Raw genomic sequence first — 19,687 nt, forward strand, 5'->3', positions numbered from 1 at the left:
TAATGACTTCACCACAGCCTGTTCTGGATGGGAAGTTTAGGTGCCTTCACCGTGAAGCTATCCGTGGGTTGTTTATTTCATATAGTTCCCTGTGTCTTTCAACACACATTTTACAGCTTCTGCTGCAAATGAGGTAGGAGTTCTCGTCCTGCATTCTTGCCCTGCCAACTCCAAATTTTAGTCTTCTGGTATCTCCATCCCATTATGAGTCTCAATTCCAACCCTAGCTGCTTTTTGTCCAGGCAATTTTCCACATCATTATCACTCAAATACCTCTCAAACTGTCAGTTGTTCCTAGTGTCAAAGTTGAGCTCAGTTCAGCATAAAAATATTTAAATAGAGGTAACTGCATTGTGATGTTTACATGCATACCAAGGATCCAAATTCCTACAACACACTCAGGAAAGATACACCCACTAAAGCCATCAATGCTTAGAAAGCTATGCTGAATTAGGTATCTAATGTGAGGTGGGTGAAGCTGCACTTCAGATTCCACTAAGAACTCCACTGCCTAACTGTAGGTACCTACTGCCATTTGTGAGGCTCTAAATAAATACCTGAAGCATCTGCATGAGATTGGCAGGTATGACAGATTTTATAGGAGACCCACAGCCTTCTGGTGCACAGATGGAGCTATGTCACAGTGCCCAAAATTAAACCAGATGTCCATGTTTACAGGCCAAATTCTACCTTGACTTCTTAGATAGATTCCTAGTAACTCTAATGGGGTCATCTGCACCTCTAATGCCTACTGCTTCTGTAGATTCCTGTAAGTAAATTCCTAAAGCACAATTCAGGTGCTCATACATAAATACCTGACAGTGGTAGGTTAACAGTTGGACTAAATGATCTTAAGGGTCTTCTCCAACCTGCATGATTCTATGATCTCATGCAACTTAAGATTTACATGCTAGGATGTTTGGTTTGGTCTCCACTGCTGCTATAGGCAGCTCATGTGTCTCATATGCCTGACCTGACTGGATAGCTCAAATCCACCAACTCATAGCCTACCTTTTTTCCAAAGAAACAGAGCCTTTGTTTCTTCCTCTCTTCTCCACTGTTTACCCCTTACTCAATAGTTCCCCATATACTAGATCAGCACATATCTCCTTAGTACTGGAAGGAATAGCTTCCTTCTTCAAGCCAGATATTTTTGCCATGAGAAAAAAATAAATACATTTTCCCCTGAGACTTCTTTGTAGACATTATAGAAGCCTTTGGAGTGAAATAAAAAATAAACAAGATAGGAAAGACACTTGTCTCATGTTTGGGTACATTATAACCCGCTATCTAAGAACAGTTTTATAACAGGAAGACTTAAGGAACTCCTATGTGATGCTGCAGTTATTTTGGCTGCTTATTTTGAGTGCAGATGTTGGTGTGTGCATTCTGTATGTCTATGTGCATATGCCTGATGAAACTTTATGTACTTGTTTCTTACTTAGAAACTGCCAACAGAATTCAGAGCTGTTTTCAAAATGCTTCCCTATTGCTGGATTATGCAATAAAAATCTACAAGCAGGATTGCAGTTAAGGTGTACATTTTTGGTGAGCCAGATGGTGGTGCAGGGCCTATAAAATGTGACAGATACTTGACTGTCATTCATGGTGTGCCTTTGGATTAAAAAATGTCTGAGCTCCTCACCTATGTCACACAGGCACAAAATAGATCATACAATGGCTCTGGTTGGGAGAGACCATAGAGACCATCTACTCCAGCCTCCCTGATATGGGCAGGGACATCTCTCAACTAGACTCAAGGCTTCATTCAACCTGGCCTTGAACACTCCCAGGAAGGAGGCATCCACAATGCCTGCTGACGGCAGGGAGGTCAGTCTACATAACCTTTGAAGGTCTCATCCAGCCTGGTCCATTACTATAATTCTATAATCTCCCTTGGCAGCCTATTACAGAATCTCACCACCATTATACTCAAGACTTTCTTCCCAAGATCTAGTCTAAACCTGCTTTCCCTCAGCTAAAAACCCTTCCCCCTTGTCCTGGAGCTAGATACCCTTATGAAAAGATGTTTGGATGTTGCCAGTTTTCTGAAATCTATTAAGACAGATTAATTTTAGACATATTCATCAACAATTTCCAGAATTCAAAATGTTCTCTTCTTCATTTTAACATCAGGAGTGCTGCTACTGCAGCGTGCTGGCAGGAGTTATTAACGCACTGTGTATATCCAGAGGCGTGTGGGATCTTCATTAATGGTAGGAGACGCTGCTGTGCACTGTGTGATTTGCATGGGTCTACAGTATGTATTTTCCTATGGACTGTGCATGGCTGCACAGATGGCTGAGTCAACACAACCCCTGTACCAGCAATGGAAAACTGCTGCCAACCTAAGCATTCAAAAATGGTGAGTCAGGCCCCCAAAATACTGAGACTAGCTTAAAAATAAGCAGATTTACAAAACAATAAATAGAAGATCCTTTCTGTTTTTCTCTAGGCTTAAACTTTTCAATATTTGTGGTTTTTTTTTTTAACTTTTGTGCCATGAAGATGGGAATTTTTTTGTTCTTTTACAATACTGAATGTCCAGACTTTGAGGTATCCATGACTCAGAAGGGAAGGGCAGCTACCACTGGACAAGACAAAGACTTTATATGGTTCCTGATGCAATCCCCTGCTTGTTACAAGTGACTAAAACATGCCCTCTTTCATAATCTATTAGGGCAGAGTAAAGGTGTTGTGGGATATCTTTGCCAGTCAATACCATGTTTGAAATAGTCATGCAAGTTATAAGTTTCAATTAGTTTTACAATAACAACAATGTTCTCTTAAGCTGTTGAACCATTAAATTGCTCAAAAGTATTTTCAGCCTTAGCTTCTGTGAAATAATACAAGAGGCAGACCAAGGCTCTTTCGGTCTAGTACCCTGGAACATGGTATGTGTACTCAGACACTGCACAATGATGGCAGCTGCTAAGTAAACATCAGAAGAATCTGAGATTCGTATCAACAGGATGTTTACATTTTAAAGAGTTTCTAAGAAAATAATAAAGATTTCCTGCAGTTGACTCCACTGGCACTTGTTTTAGTGTGTATGACAGTTCACAGAAGTATAAATTACAGAATGATTTCTTTTATGCCTCTTCAGCAGCTATCAGAGGTCAGCACTGAAAAACAAGTCCAAAAAGTTAAAAAATATTAGTTGAGTTTCCTCTATCTCTCTGGAATTTTGTATGTACTATAATAACTTAAGGATCTTATTACATGGGCAGGCACCACTCCAGCTGATGGCAAAGAGCAAAGGACTGATCTCTGTGGATATAAACTAGCAGCACACGTGCAATGGCAAGCAAGACTGTGCCAGTGTCCTTGTTGAAATCCTTGTCTCAGATACATTTATGTTTTATCAGTATTACTCCCACTTGCATTCAGTGGTTGAGACAGCAACTTCTCTCTGGGTGACATCTCTCTACAGTAACCAGCAAACAGTTTCATTTGCTGTTGGATGAAAACTGGTTCAAAAGGCATTAGCCCAGAATTAATTTTAGTTTCAATCAAGGTTTATAGAAAATGACTTAGCTTCTCTGGAATTATGACAGCGTCTCCACCTTATCCTGCCAAAAGAATAGTATAAATGACATGGGAACAGATTGGTTTGGGACACACTTTTGTTTTGGATTACTTCAGTTGTACTTTGGCTTTACTAATCAGTTTCTGAGAAGAATTCAAAGAGCTGGCGTTGCCCTAGGAAGCCCTAAATGCTTCAGGATCTGGTTCTCCAAGATACCATCTCTCTCCCTCTGTGATCCTGCAGAGGCTGAGATCAGTCCGTTCGATGGCAAAGTCTTTGGAACTTGCATCTCAGCTTGTTTTATCAGAACTGGGATTTCTCAACTTTCCAAGGGCAGTATGAAGCCCCCTTCCCCCCCCCCCCCCCCCCCCCCCCAAGACTGTTCTAAGAGGCAGTTGACAATCTGGAGTGTGCAATGCCGTTTTTAAATACTAACCTGTAGGGGTTGTAGTAAAAGTGCAGTGGATGATTCAAGTATTTGTGGTGACTTTATTTAACATAAGCCAACATAAATAATAAACCAACATAAATAATAAACAAAACTAGCTTCCCTGTCTGGAAACAGAACAGGGAAGCTTTTTCTTTTCAGATAAATCAGGGCACTAAACCCTGAGGCACAGCCAGATGTCGTATCTGCTTTGCCTGTGATCCAAGATGCGTTACTCCTCTCTGGTGGGTCAGGTACAGTGTTCTACCAAACAGGCAGAATAGGACACAGACTCTGTTTTTATGCCTTTGTCAGTGTTAACTGCAAATCAAGTTAAAGAGAAGCTCTTCCCCTTTCCTTCACTGTAAGTTTATTGACAATGCTACTGGCTTCTCTGGACATAAACCCAAGAGATCAAGAAAGGCCACTTCTATTTCCACTTTCTCAGAGATAATGAAGGGTCAAACTCAATGCAAAATAAAAACATGTTTCTAAAAAAGGATGCATAGGATTTATCAACAAATCAGGGCAATTAACTTATTTATATCATCTATGCTACTTTAGAGAACCTTTTAAAGCATTTCAAGGGTATATATTTAGACATGTCAAGAACATGACTATTTCAGAAGTCAAGTTTGTATAAATACCAATATAAAACCAAACAGACCTGAAACCACTATTTTATCAATGCTATTACCAGGTCAGATTCTTCCATTGGTATTTAGTGAAAGTGGTATTTCCCTCTGAATGTCAGCCTGGCAGTCTTCATTCAGTGGGACTTGACCAAAGATGAACCAGTCAGATGTCTCTTGTAATAGCACTATCAACATCTGGATATAAATGGCAAATTTGATCACTGCTGTGTAATAAGCTCCACAGCAAAGAGGGAAGGTGAGTGATTTAAGAGGTAGTAAGAATGGGATGGTAACTTCAGTATTCTTCAGAAGGCTAGGGAAATACTGCTCTCTTCGCTCACTTAACCTGAAAATCCTGGAATTTCATGTTGTCACTTCTTTATTAGAATACTACACAGCATGAATGATGGCAACATTAGCTCAATTGCAGAAACAGTCAAATATCATGGGTCTATATTTTGTGGTACATTGAACTTTTTGAATCCTTACTGAGATCCTTTTCCACTGAAGAAAGAAACTGCTTATCCCTGATTAGGCATTCTGTGTGCTTCAAAGAGAAGGTTGTTCTTGTGATTAAATGACACAGGCACGAAAATCCCCAAGCACATGTGAAACTTCCCTAACTTCAACTCTGCACCTCCAGGGAGCGTAGGCCAAAAAGGATGTGAGACTAGCCAAAACCGAGGTGTTCTTGGCTCAAGAGAGCACTTTGCACCTATTCAGAAAAAGTGTTTCGAAGGTTTTTCGCAAATGTAGTGAAGCAATTCACTCAGGCTGTGGGCAGACAAGGTATTTGTATTATTCTTTTAACCACTTATCTTCAGATCATGCTCCTCTCACTGGGAATAATTACTAAGCCCCTGGGGGTATCTACAGAGACTCAAACAAAAACACTGGGCAACATCAAAAAGCTGTTTCAGGGGTCAAAATATTTCTTGGTTGCTTAGCTTAAAAAAAAATTCCCTAGCAAAGACAATATTTCAAAAGAAAAACCTAGCACTTTTCTGTGGAGAGGAAATACTTCACTCTTGCAATTGTCTCTAAATCTTTGCATACATACCATTATTCACTTGACACTCTCTTGAAGAACACTTTGGTGTGATACAAACTTGTGTTACTTTGAATTCTAACTGCATCAGCAAAATAAGCAGGAAGTGGTAAATATATCCTTCATTCATTTACCTTCCCCGCCCCCCCAAATTCTTCTCCACCTTACCATATCTATTTGAATGATTATAAGCAACCCATAATACTTCCTCAACCTGAGTGAAAATATGTTCATGTGTCCATAAACTTCAGTGTCCCAATCTGATTAAAAACCACTTCCCAAAGAAAAGAGGTTTTTAATCTTTATCTTTGTAAGTCTATTTCTTATGTTTCCTGTCCTTTTCCCTGCACAATCAATGTGTCTGCTACATCAGACCACCAGCAAAGCAAAACTCAAAGAACATATAAACCTTTCTTGGTTTAACATACTAATCAATAGAATCAGAAAGTTCACTGCCAAACTGATTCAAGGCTTCCTGAAGTCCATGGAAGCTCTTTTATCAATTTATATGGGCTTTGGACCAGATGCTACACTTAGAAATAGAACTTGGAGTAATAAACAAAATATATTGCAGTAAATTTAAAATCTGAGGGTGATTTTTTTAAAACCAAATTTCCTCTGTAAGCACCCTGGTTTTACTCTTCAATGCAGTAGCATCTTGATTACAACAGGTTTGTAAGACTACTTGACAGAAGAAGAGTCGATAAGACTAAATGTGGCATGATGTAACTTAAAAAGTTAACTCAAGACTCTAAATGGCAATGCTTTGCCTGTTACAGACACACTAGTGAACACCATAACCATTCCCCTCTTTCCTTTTAAAACTTTTATTGTATTTGTAAATGCTCTGTGATGCTTAATGCTGATCCATCTTTTAAAAATACAGAATTACACCCACTTCCTTCTGTGCAAGAATTACAATAAACTTCCTCTAGCACAGTAGTATCTTTGCCTCCAGTTTCTGTTAGGAAAGGGAGTTGGTGTTATTTCAGTGAAAGAACATAGCTTAGCTGGCTTAGACACAATCAGCTAATTAACTATCAAAGCTGAGCAAGGCTTTTATTAGCATCCCCTACCTTATTTGTTTGGATTTTGTTATTTGTCACAACTCCCTGTGTCATTGCAGTAAGAAGCCTGTGTTCATATACTGCTTGATCCAGACAAATAGCTTTAGAGGCGGTATTTTAAATGCTCTATCATTCTGTTACTCTGTTAGAATGCAGCTCTCCATCCTCCTTATACAGTTCCACTGCTATTTACTGGACACACTGTCTGTCTTTAGTATATTGTAAAGAGAAATGCCTCACTTCATTATCCAAACAATATTCCAGCTCCCATTCTTTCAACATAAATTTGAGTAATTAGCTTTGCTAGACTAAGAATCTGAGGTCTGGAGATAGAATTTCTCCTGGTCCTCAAATAGTATTAGAGTTAAACCTGGGCATGGAAAGAACGGAATAATTTAGTGTCTCTTCTTCTTTCTTCTTCAGATCACAGAAAGCAAGTAAGATCCAGAAATAACTTTGCTATTCCACAGCAGCTGGCAAAGTCAGGTGTTAAGATTGGCTTTTAGCATATGATCACAGCGACTACTAAACAGCAAAATTTTTTTGAAGTGACAGCTTGCCAGTTCTATAGCAACTTGGACTGTAGTTCCTGTTTTCATAAACTTCCAACCTTCACAAGTTAAGCTCATTTTTATTGTCAATACACTCCTAATTTAACACAATGCTAACTTGTATTTTTTCCTTAATTCTTACATTCCCAGAAGATTAAAAAAAAAAAAAAAGAAGAAGCATTTAACTTGATTTTTAGACCTGCTTTTTATCTTTAGTTTGCCAACTGCTTGTAAGCTCATTTCAGCTTTTTGTTTTCTTGAGGAGGTTTGCCACTTTAGAAGTATGAGGACATAGAAGAATCAATAAAAGAAAGTTAACAAAGGTTTAAAAAAGCTCCTGCCTGCCAAGGGCATGCTTAGACTGACCGAGTCAACAAAAGCAGAGGTGAAGCAGACTAGGACACCTGCAAACTCTTAGTGTTGGCTATGGGCCTTCAGTACAAGAAGTAAGTATTTTTGTAATGTGAAGCATCTGAGTAGACCACCTGAAGTCATTGGAACTGCAGCTGACTGTCACCTCTATTATCCTTATCCAAGAAAGCTTTTGTGCTTGACTTCAAGCACATATGCTTGTGATTAAAATTTCCGAAAGCACCTGAAGTCCTGCTCCTGCCAACTTTTCACTTTTGTACCTTTACACAGTAGCCTGCAGTCTTACCCTCAGTTTGAGGGCACTAAGAGCCTCTCCCAGGATGCCAACTCGCATTCCCTGCCTACGGGTCCAATGTCTCCATCTGTCTTTTACCTTTAATCTTTGCTTCTCAAGCTACATTTTAGGAATTCCTGCCTTCAGCCCTGGTGCTGCTCCTGTGTCATAGACACTGGACCCACAATGTACATCGTTTGTCCTGTGTGGTATTCTGGATGGACTCCACCTTGCAGCTTGCTTTCTGTCATGTCTTTGGCCATGCCTCCTGGGTGGACTTTGGACCCTTGTTGAAGACTTGCCTATAGTCCTGTCTCTGGCCCCTTTTCCTTTTGCTCCAGGCTGGACTCTGCTTGCTACTTTGCCCTGCTTGTGTGCTGTGAGACTAGACCCTGCTTGGTGAGGGCACTGCCTATGCTGAGGTCACCCTTGGCTCACAGCTCCTTTTCCTTTTGGGGAACAGGCAGACCCTGCATCTGACACCTGAGAGGTGATTCAGTCAAAATCAACCATTTTCCTTGAATTCATTATTCCATGGGAAGTTTTGTTTAAAACAATATTTGCAGTCTGTGAGATCAGCCCTTTAGTTTTTTCACTGAGATTTCTCTTGAAGTGCTGGAGAACTTTGAACGTTCTGCCACAAAACTGAGAAAACTCAAACATGTGTAGTGCTGTGTAGTCTTCCTTGTTCACCTGTGCTATTTCAAACCCTTAAAAGAGCTAGAACTGAAGCATCTGGACATATCTATCAAGGTACAGAGAAGGCAAATGGGATAAGAAAAATAAAATATATATATAAACCCATTTTCAGCCAAAAAAAGGAAGACTGATTTATGAAGTGAACCTTGTACCATGTCTACTTATAAGATGCAAAGTAATCATAAGAAGATCTAGGACCTGTCCTAGAAAATTCCATTCTCCAAGGAAAATCACTGCCAGTGCAAAATGCTGGAATCATTCTTCCAGCAAAAAGACAGGGTCGCTACAAAAAAAGGAGGGAAGGAAGGGGACACAGTAGAATACTATGTTATACTGATTATCTGCTTACACAGAGGCTACACCAATGGGTGATTGCTACATGCAAGTTCTCAGGGCAACCACATCAAAACTCCAACTACGAACAGTTCCTGCACTGTGCTGAGCCCTGAACTGACTGGGCGCATGCTATCAGTCCAGACCAAAATGGTACCAGGATCTCTTTCAACAATAAATCTGTAGAGACAAGAAAGCTCAGTGCAGGAGAAAGGTCCCTGAAAACTACTTCATTTATTTGTGTAGCAGTAGCTCTTGTCTCTGGGGAACATACTTTCTGTATTCTTCTTTTCCACTACAGTTGAATGGCTGAAACTCTGGAGCCATAATAATTTTGCTGACTTCTACTATGTTTTGCTGCCATGGAGAAATCAAGCCTGCAGAATCCCATGATATTAACTGAAGTCACACAACACAGATGGTACATGTTCTGCTTGACCTGTCCAGCAGCAAAGTCAGAGGATTTGGCCCATCAGCCTGCACTCATGTCCTGGCTGGCCATCTGCTTGCCTGGTCAGAATCCAGGTAACTACTGGCCTAACTGGAAACCATGTCTCAGGCTTAGCCAGAAGAAAAACTGTTTCCCCTCCACTAAGGAAAAACATATTGAATGGGATACTACATCTGACAGTGGTGAATGCTTACATCCACAAAGTTGTGGATCCATGACATTTTAATGATTAATGACCCCTTTAATGGGTCCTCCAAAGTCAACAGAATGACATTAACATAAAAGCAGTATCAAGCCTACTGAAATTTTGGTTTTACAGGAATATAACTGGATGCAACAATTCCTCATGCAAGCGGGCTTCTCATAAAAAAACACAACCAAACTAACAAATAGTTACCTTCTTTAAATTTTGCTTTATAGTTGTACTGTCTCTCTCTACGACCTTCATCATTTCTTGGCTTGCCATATACAAGATGTTGGCTGCAGAAAAAGAAACATGTAATAATGTAAGTAACAGACCAAATCCTCCAGAAAAACAGTATGAGCCCAAACTTGCAAAAATGCAAGGCAGCTAGAGCAGTCATCAACTTGACAATACCAATGAAAAGAATCCCACTGGTAAAAAAGGTAAAATTTATCTCACTTAACTGAGTCTTTGAAAAGGTATATAAACCAAATTAAATCTTCTTCCATTAATCAGTTCCATAATTATTGGGAGAGGAAAAAACACCCTGGAATGTAACTCTGCTCATCCATCTAACAGAATTCTGAATCAGCCCATGGTGATGACTCTGTCTTCCCTGACCAGAGAAGGAACTTAGATGACAAGCTTCCACTACATAATTTTAGGAAGGGAAAGGTAAGCATGAGAAATCACCTATAAAGTGTTAGAAAGAATGGGCTTTTAAATACAAGGCATACATTTTAAAACATTATTAATAAATACATTAAGTTATTGACATTTTAATACACAAGTAATTCAAATATTCAGCATAATAATAAAATATAATGACAATAAAGGCAAAACTGAGTATTACTGAAAATCAGAGTCTTGCATAATATTGATGTTACTTACCCAGACAGGACACCAAATGTCTAAGCCTTACCTTTCTGGAATGTAGAGTATTAAAAATGGCTCAGTGTAATTTATTGTGAGCTGGTCTGAAAGATACTGTCTCAGAGACATAAATGATTGAGTCTAATGTTTGGACATCTAATTAAACACAGCTTAATCTTATGAAGTGTTGAGTTCTGGCAGGTCCCATGTATGTTAAACAGCTGTGGGAACTAAGCACTTTGGCACAGAAGGATCATCTAGCCTGGCTTCTGCTACAACAGAACCTACAGAAGCTCAGCAGGAAATTTCAGTGCACAGTCCAAACCCTGGCTTTGAACAGACATACCTGCTAAGAGTGCTGCTGCTAGAATAAACTCCATTTACTCACCTGCAGAATCAAGCCCTGATACAGGACCATTAATGATGCAGATAATGAGAGGTTTTAAAACTGGGTAAGTGAACACCATTTGGAATAGGCACTACCCATTTCTGACATCAGTACTGTACTGAAGAAATGTGCAGATATGACTATTCAAAAAATCCACACCTCGTTTACCCTTTTTTTCTCCCAGTCTCTTAACTGTGGAATTAAGTTGACCATTCTATACTCTCAATCTGAGGCTTCTATGCTTGTTGGATCACAGAGACATGCATAACCTGTAAGTGGGAATGAAAGGGAATGTTCTTCTCCTTTCTCAGCAGTTCACAAAACAGAAGACTCCAAGTGGTTGAATTACCTTAAAACAATTCAGTTTTCAGGTCCTAAAATGACTGAATGTGTTCTAAGTTCTCTCTCAAATAACAAGACAAAAGGCAAAGGCTGACAGTTTCAAAAATCTGAACCAATGAAGTTTTGTGCACAAATAGTTAATGACAGTGTTGGATCTGATACCACTCTGAGACAGGAGTAATACAGTTCCACAATGTGCAATAGGGAGGAAATGGCAATCACACAGGTCTTTGGTGGTGACCAAAACATGGAGTTGGCTGAATTCCAGCAGAGCCTTAAGGAAACAGAATGCCACCAGAGAGATGAGTGATGGTTCCAGAGATCAAATGTTAAAAGACAAAACCAGTACTCTCAAGTAAAAAAGAATCCTAGAAAGGAGTATCTACTCCTAAGCCAGCCAAAGAAGATGCAATTCAGTTATGCCTGCAGAGCTCCGTCTTTTTTTCAATTATATATTGAACACACTCAAATGTTGAGTGCAAGTCCTTCCTTTCCCATCTTTACAGTACTGGGCAAAGGAGCCTCTGTTCAGCTTTGTGTCTAGCAACCCAGCCATCTGCTCCCATGGTGCAGCCGGCCAAAGCCTGTCCACCTACAGCACTGTCATGTTTGTGCCCTGACATTGCTCTCCTTTGTCTTCATTCAGCTCCAAACACCAATGCATTACACACCTTTGTTTTTAGAACACACATCTTAGAAGGCACCTTCAAAAATTATCTAGCAAGGCTTTAAGTGAGAGGCATGAAAGCCAGTGAGGATTTCCATAGGCATTTAATTAATTTCAGATTGCTCCTAACATGACAAGTATGACTAATGTTCAAAACACCCATCCATAAATGAAGCCATCTGCCTGTCAAAAACACTGTTCTGTGTCAGAAGAGGCAGAACACGGACAGCAGCTGCTGCTAGCCTAGGTGCTGGTCCTTCAGGCGATGGATGTGGATTACTATGAATTTACAAGATGTCAGTACAAAGTCCAAAAGCCAGGATTTGGCAGGGTATCTGCAGCAACAGCTACTTATTGGCCCATGAGGATTTTAGTATATCACAGATTTTATTTCCAGGTCCAGAATAAGGTTCTGACATGGTGGGTGGCCTACCTAGTCAGAACTTCTGTGACTACATTGCAGCATCAGCAGTGGATAGTAAGCAGGGATGAAAATACTGGTAGCCATCAGTGCAGAACCCGACACATACCAGCTCATTCGATATTACTGGGATTCTACAGGCAGCTCTGTACCTCCAGTTCAGCCACACAGCAAAAGTGGGAACAGTAAGTACTTCCCTGTTCACCTTCTCCCACCTTAATGTTTTCTCTGTCCTACCTCTTGTTCTTTTTGAGTTCCATTCATATTTCTGAGGTGCTTTTTGCAGTAAAAGTTAAGAAATTAAGTGGAATTCATACACTTAGTAAACTTAGTCATAAAGATCCTACAAGTAAAACTGTAAGACAACAAAGGCTGTAATGACACTACTTTGAAAGGAATCATCTCTGAAGGCTTGTGTACTGTGCAAGAAAGGAACCAGGAAGGCAGGATTAAGCTAAACCGGATGAATGGCAAGGTTCAAGAGTCTATTTCAACCAAACAGAAATCCTTCAAATTTTGGAAACCTGATCCTAGGGAAGCCAATAAACAGGAACTTAAACTTCAGCAGGCGTTAAGTAAGAGGAAATTGCAAAAAGCAAAAGTAGGTTTCCAAGAACAAACATGAAAAGATTTAAAAATAAACAATAAAATATTCCTTAGGTATATCAGGAACAAGAGGCTTATAACTAAATTTGTACAGGTTAAGGGAATAACTAAAGAAGCTAACTAACTTTCCCCTTTTTTCCCTCCATCCAAATTGTTCAATACATTCAGAAACTTTCTGCTCTTTATGTTCTTTTTCTGGCAATAAGATTTTTTTTTCTTTGAGTAATGATGTACCAAGAAGTAGTAACAGTGGACAATACAGAATATATCATGGCTTGGATGGGACCACACTGCGATGGGTTAGGAACTGGCTGGAGGGCCGAGCCCAGAGAGTGGTGGTGAATGGTGCCACATCCAGCTGGCAGCCAGTCACCAGTGGTGTGCCCCAGGGATCAGTGCTGGGCCCCATGCTCTTTAACATCTTTATTGATGATCTGGACGAGGGCATCGAGTCCATCATCAGTAAATTTGCTGACGACACCAAGCTGGGCGCAGGAGTTGATCTGCTGGAGGGTAGAGAGGCTCTGCAGAGGGACCTCGACAGGCTGGGCAGTTGGGCAGAGTCCAACGGCATGAGATTTAACACATCCAAGTGCCGGGTTCTGCACATTGGCCACAGCAACCCCATGCAGAGCTACAGGCTGGGGTCAGAGTGGCTGGAGAGCAGTCAGGCTGAGAGGGACCTGGGGGTGCTGGTCGACGGTAGACTGAACATGAGCCTGCAGTGTGCCCAGGCAGCTAAGAGGGCCAATGGCATCCTGGCCTGCATCAGGAACAGTGTGGCCAGCAGGAGCAGGGAGGTCATTCTGCCCCTGTACACTGCACTGGTTAGGCCGCACCTTGAGTACTGTGTCCAGTTCTGGGCCCCTCAGTTTAGGAAGGATGTTGACTTGCTGGAACGAGTCCAGAGAAGAGCAACAAAGTTGGTGAGGGGTTTGGAACATAAGCCCTACGAGGAGAGGCTGAGGGAGCTGGGGTTGCTTAGCCTGGAGAAGAGGAGACTCAGGGGTGACCTTATTACTCTCTACAACTATCTGAAGGGAGGTTGTAGACAGACAGATGTTGGTCTCTTCTCCCAGGCAAGCAGTACCAGAACAAGAGGACACAGTCTCAGGCTGCGCCAGGGGAGGTTCAGGCTGGATGTTAGAAAAAAGTTCTATACAGAAAGAGTGATTGCACATTGGAATGGGCTGCCTGGGGAGGTGGTGGAGTCGCCATCACTGGAGGTTTTTAGGAGAAGACTTGACAGGGTGCTTGGTGCTGTGGGTTAGTTGCTTGGGCGGTGTTGGATTGGTGATGGGTTGGACGCGATGATCTTGAAGGTCTCTTCCAACCTGGTTTATTCTATGTATTCTATGTATGTATTCTATGTATTCTAAAAGGTACATTTAAGAGTTTTAAGGAAACTGAAATACAGAACTGTTGAGCTGATAACAATCCTGCTATGTAAGAATCACCCAGTCCTGTGTCTTAGGGAGTACTAAATACTAATTATTACTGATTTTACAAATGAAACCAGCATTTTATTGATCTATAATTTCTTCAGCATTTCAATAAACACAACCAGATGGCAAAAAATCACTGGTCTTCTAAAATCTGTTACGTTTCACACAGTAAACTTTGGTTGAAATTAAAGAGTTGCAGAATGAATGTGTTAAGAAATAGTCTGGAAGCAAAGAGAAAAAGATTAGGATTAGATTGAATTATCTGGTTTTCATCACAGTATGGAATAAGGTCTAGATTCAGTGCAAACAAAAACAAGTAGTGATTACTAAAAAAATCTGTAAATAATCACTGAATAATAAACACAATCAATTGATTTTGCAATTTCTGGGGTGGATTGAATCATATCTCAAGGTGACTGTCTTTTCAGTGATAAGGCTTTTATACCTTAAGTGACTAAAATGAGGTGGGATGAATCCCTGACCAAGATTCTTGTCCAGCTTCGTAATAAAGTCATGGACAGCTCATGATCTGGTCAATGAGTGAACAGTTTATTTATAGCATTTGCTCAGGACACAATGCTAGTCAGTTTGTGAGGACCAAGTAGTGAAAAACGTGAGAGGCAGCTAAATGGCGAGACAAAGATCAACTCAATAGCAAATGAAATCCAAATTGAAGAAGTGGTAACCAATATACATGAAAACAAACAAAAAAATTTGAAACCATTCTTTTCTCTTTTAAGCTTCTAAATGAACTGAAAGAAAGGAATCACAAACCAGAGGCTGCTAATAGGACTCTTGTTCACCATGCACATTCACTCAGAATTTCAATAAAATCAGATATTGTGTTTCATGAATAGTAGGAGGATGATGATGATACAGAAGTCTGCAATACCATTATTGAACCCATATAACATGACCACACCTGAAGAACTGTATATGCTGACAGTCACAACCTCTGGGAGACACTGCAAAAGTTAGTGAAAACAGTTGAATAACTAAAATTAAAGAGGGGTGTTGCCATCATGTCCATGGGACTTCAGGACTTCACGATACAACACAATACATTAACATGCAAAACAATAAAAGGAAGTACTTTTAAATGTGATATGCAATTAACTATGAACCTTACTGCCACAGGAAACTGATAAGCATACATATTTGCCACATTCACATCTAAGAATGTTTCCCTGAGCTCCTCTGACTGTAAATACAGATCATAAAATTAATCTGAAGAGAAAATACCTACAAAGGCCAAATAACTTACACTTCCCAATGATCTCTCCTTTCAGGTACTATTCTCTAGGTCTGCTACCATTCATTCTTGCTTGGCTTCCTCTGGATATATCCAGTGGCTCATCTCTCAAATTTTACTGACACAGTATTTCAGTTCATGCTAGAGTGCCTCCCTCTTCAACACTTGAACCGCAGCTCTTCCAGCCCATATTCCTCTTAGAATCATAAAATCAATAAGGTTGGAAAAGACCTCAAAGATCATCAAGTCCAACCTGTAAAGGACTTTTATATTTATGAAAATCATGTCTCACAACATCACATGTGAACCCACATCAGCTTGATTCCCAGGGTTGTTTCCTGCAGAACTATTGCTTAACCAGTGATTTACCCTCCTTGTACTGAATTTACATTCAGAAAAACTTTTTCTTTAAAAGGAATGACAGCCTTCTTGCCTCCCAACCACTTCTCTCAGCTTGTGCAGGCCATTTCATTCCAGTCCCTCTCCAGTGTATCTGTAGTATACTCCAGTGTGGCACAATCTGTAAACTTGGTAAAAGCACACCGTATTCCATCAGTCACATCCTTAACACAACTCCTGAAGTGAAGGCAAGACTGTTGCAAAGCTCTATTAGCTACTTATTTCTGATTTTTAAAACTCTCCTGAATCCCATTTTCTAGTCATGTCCAGCACTTGCTTCAGGTCATATTAACATCAAAATATCCTGAAGCTAGAGCTTCCCTCAAATCCAGATTACTCCATGAGATGTTTAATGGCTACAGAAAGCTATATGGAAGAGACACCACCATAGAGCAGGCATAGTAAACTCCTCTCTTGCTGCTGTGCAATGTCAAACTGGGCTTCTTCAGAAAAAGCCATTTTTCTCAAAAGCTAAGTCACTGGTTCAGGCAGATATCTCTCTGCTATTTCCTAATGCTCTACTCTGTTAGCCTTGGCATTTTTTGAATATTTAGTTCCTTCCTTTAAAGAAAAAAAAACCAACAAAACACCAAGGCAAACAAAAACCCCACAAAAAAACCCCAAACCAACAACCCACAATAAAAATGGTTTGGTTTCCTTATTTTATGAATATTGAACTGCTTTTTCAAAAGAAACAACTCAGAAGAATCCACTTGCTTTTGTGTGTAATTAGAAATCCATCTCAAAAGGCTCTCCAGGACTGTTACCATGGGCATTTTAGCAGCTCTGAAAGTCAGGCTGTGAACTGGGCACAACCAGAAGCTGAGACATGCAAAATGAATGTCCTCTGAAATTTTTCACTAGGCTATACAGAGGAAGGTCATCTTGTCAGTGCTTGCTACCTGGTGTTACAGACTCTGGAAAGACTTTTGACACTTTCAGAACAGAAGAGAATGGCAATTATAAAAAAAAAAAATAAATAAAAAAATTGGACTACATTTATGGAACAAGAAGGAAAAGAGAGAGGAGACAGAGGGAGGTAAACTAGAGTCAGTGGTGAAAGCAGCAGCCCAGCTGAAGAGCAGGTACACCAATGCAAACAGTATGGGTTACAAACAAGAGGAACTGGAAGCCTTGGTAGACCAGGAAAACTACGATGTAGCTGCTATTACAGAAACATGATGGGATGACTTGCATGACTGGAGCACTGCACTGGATGGTTATAAGCTCTTTAGATGAGACAGGTGAGGGAGAAGAGGAGGAGGGTTGGCCCTGCATATTAGGGAATCTCCTGATGTGACAGAACTGGAGGTTAAGAATGAAAGGACTATCAGAGGGAAGGCTAACAAAACTGACGTCCTGGTTGGATTCTGTTATAGACTGCCCAACCAGGATGAAGAGGTAGATGAAGTATTCTACAAGCAGCTGGAGGTCATCTCAAGATCACCAGCCCTTGTTCTCGTGACTTTAACCTGCCAGCTATCTGCTGGGGACTTGACACAGCAGGGAGGAGACAGTCCAGAAGGTTCCTAGAGTGTATGGAGAACAGCTTCTTGACACAGCTGTTATGTGAGACTACCAAAGGTAAGGCCCTGCTTGACCTGTTGTTCTCAAATAGAGAAGGGTTGGTGGGAGATGTGATGGTAGAAGGTTGTCTAGGGCTCATGAAACAGTGGAGTTTTCAATATGCAGGGAAATCGGGAGGAACAACAACAAAACCGGCTCCCCCCTACCCTGCACCACCCCCACCCCCCACTTCATCTTCCCAAAGCAGCTCCTGCTCTCCCCACCACCCCCCCACTTCATCTTCCCAAAGCAGCTCCTGCTCTCCCCACCCCCCCCCGCCACCACTTCATCTTCCCAAAGCTGCTCCTGCTCCCTCTACACTATCCTCCACCCTACCTAAACAGCTTCTGCTCCACCACCATCATTTTTGCACCCGAGCCAGAGCCAGAGGCAAGACCCTCAACCAGTCAAGATACCACATAGAAGAGCTCAGCCCCAGTAAGGAGGCACAGCCAGCATCCATGAATGATACTAAAGTAGCAATCAAACCTATTCCTACCTAGCCGGGGGGCCACCAGGCCCCCCGGCCTTTGTCGTCACCACCACCATCACCCAGTGTGCACCATGGGGACTCACCGGTGATGAGAGGAGGATCCCTCAGCCCAGATGGGCTCAGCTTGGGGCTTCTGCCTTTCCTGCTGGGGATTAAAAAGGGGAGTGGGCGGGGAAGGCCAAGTGGCCACACCTGGGGTGGGAAGGATTTGAGGGGAAAAAGGGGGTGGGTGAGTGAGTGGAACAGAGGGGCAGGTATGGTGGGAAAGGAGAGGTGGTGGTGAAAGAAGGGGATTTTAAAATAGCTTTATTTTCCATAAATCTTTCATACTGTACAACTGCAGCTCATGGCTTGTTTTTCCTCCATGGAAAAAGAACAAATGCACCAATACTTAATAAATTAAAGCATAATGGTGGCTATCACAATGAAATTTTTCCATGATTATTGTTTTGCTTAACAGGAAAATCTGTACTTTTCAGATGAAGACAACAAGTTTTAACCAAAAAAAAAAAAAAAAACAACAAAGAAAGGTTCTTCAGGAGTGAATTTTTCCCTTGGATACCAGCAGACAACACCAGGAGGATTGAGAGACTGGAGCATGTGCCCTGTGAGGAGGGGCTGAGAACTCTGGGGCTTTTTAGTCTGGAGAGGAGAAGACAGAGAGGATTTAATAAATGTTTATAAATATCTGAGGGCTGAGTGTAAAGAGGGAGGGAACAGGCACTGCTCACTTGCACCCTGTGATAGGACAAGGGGCAATGAATATAAACTACAGTATAGGAGGTTCCACCTCAGCATGAGGAGGAACTTCTTCACTGTGAGGGTCAGAGAGCACTGCAGCAGGCTGCCCAAAGAGGTTGTGGAGTCTCCTTCTCTGGAGACTTTCAGGACCCATCGGCATGTGTTCCTGCGTGACCTGTGTTAGATTCTATGGTCCTGCTCTGGCAGGGGGGTTGGAGTTGATGATCTTTGATGATCTCTTCCAAGCCCTAATGTCCTATGATCCTAATGCTTGCTTTAGCTTAAAATAAGAGTGAAATAGGTATTCTGAAAAATCATTACATGTGAAAGGTAAGAATGTGGGATGAAAGGTCAGGGGGACTGGAAATTTTCTCAACTATCAGGGAAGTCCTCTGAGACCCTGTGCAAATTACAAAATCTGTGTGTCTCAGTTTGCTCATTATAAAAACACGCTTCAGGCGACTATAACAATTGAGTACTTTTGGTAGATTGTCTTAAAAATACTTGAGGTGAAAAGCATTGTGCAAACATAATGGCTATTAATTAGTTGTTGAAAAATGCATTTCTTCAAACATAATGAAATTTACAGAACCAGACTGATTGTGTCCCTTTACAATTGCCCACTGCTACCTTGAATGTTACATTTTACCATGAACAAAAATCTTTAAAGCTATCCAACGAATACATCTAAACCAGATCTAAAGGTTAGAAGTTTAAGCATCCAAAGTCAAGATGTACCTCTGAGAGAAAATTGTACTTGTTGAAATACAAATCTTTCTCTAAACTGGTTTAGTGAAAGTCAACTCGGAAGGCTTGGAGGACACAATACTGCACTCATACACTTCTGCACATATTCTGCTGCCTCTTTGCTTTTAGTGGCAATGCTTAAAGTGACCATGTTAAATACTTGAAGGCTAAGAACTA

The 19,687-nt window shown here is 41.0% G+C and overlaps 1 protein-coding gene across 2 annotated transcripts in view; it reads right to left on the reverse strand.

The window, feature by feature from the left end:
• Positions 1 to 19,687, reverse strand: part of LDAH (lipid droplet associated hydrolase) — a 110,714-nt gene that overhangs the window by 6,433 nt on the left and 84,594 nt on the right. For both annotated transcript variants that reach the window (XM_054179893.1, XM_054179894.1), the window contains one exon: positions 9,784 to 9,866. In XM_054179893.1, coding sequence (XP_054035868.1) covers positions 9,784 to 9,866 — 83 coding nt within the window. The remainder of the gene's footprint in view (positions 1 to 9,783; positions 9,867 to 19,687) is intronic.

Source organism: Dryobates pubescens, chromosome 3 (assembly GCF_014839835.1).
Source record: "Dryobates pubescens isolate bDryPub1 chromosome 3, bDryPub1.pri, whole genome shotgun sequence".
NCBI classification, from domain to species: Eukaryota; Metazoa; Chordata; class Aves; order Piciformes; family Picidae; genus Dryobates; species Dryobates pubescens.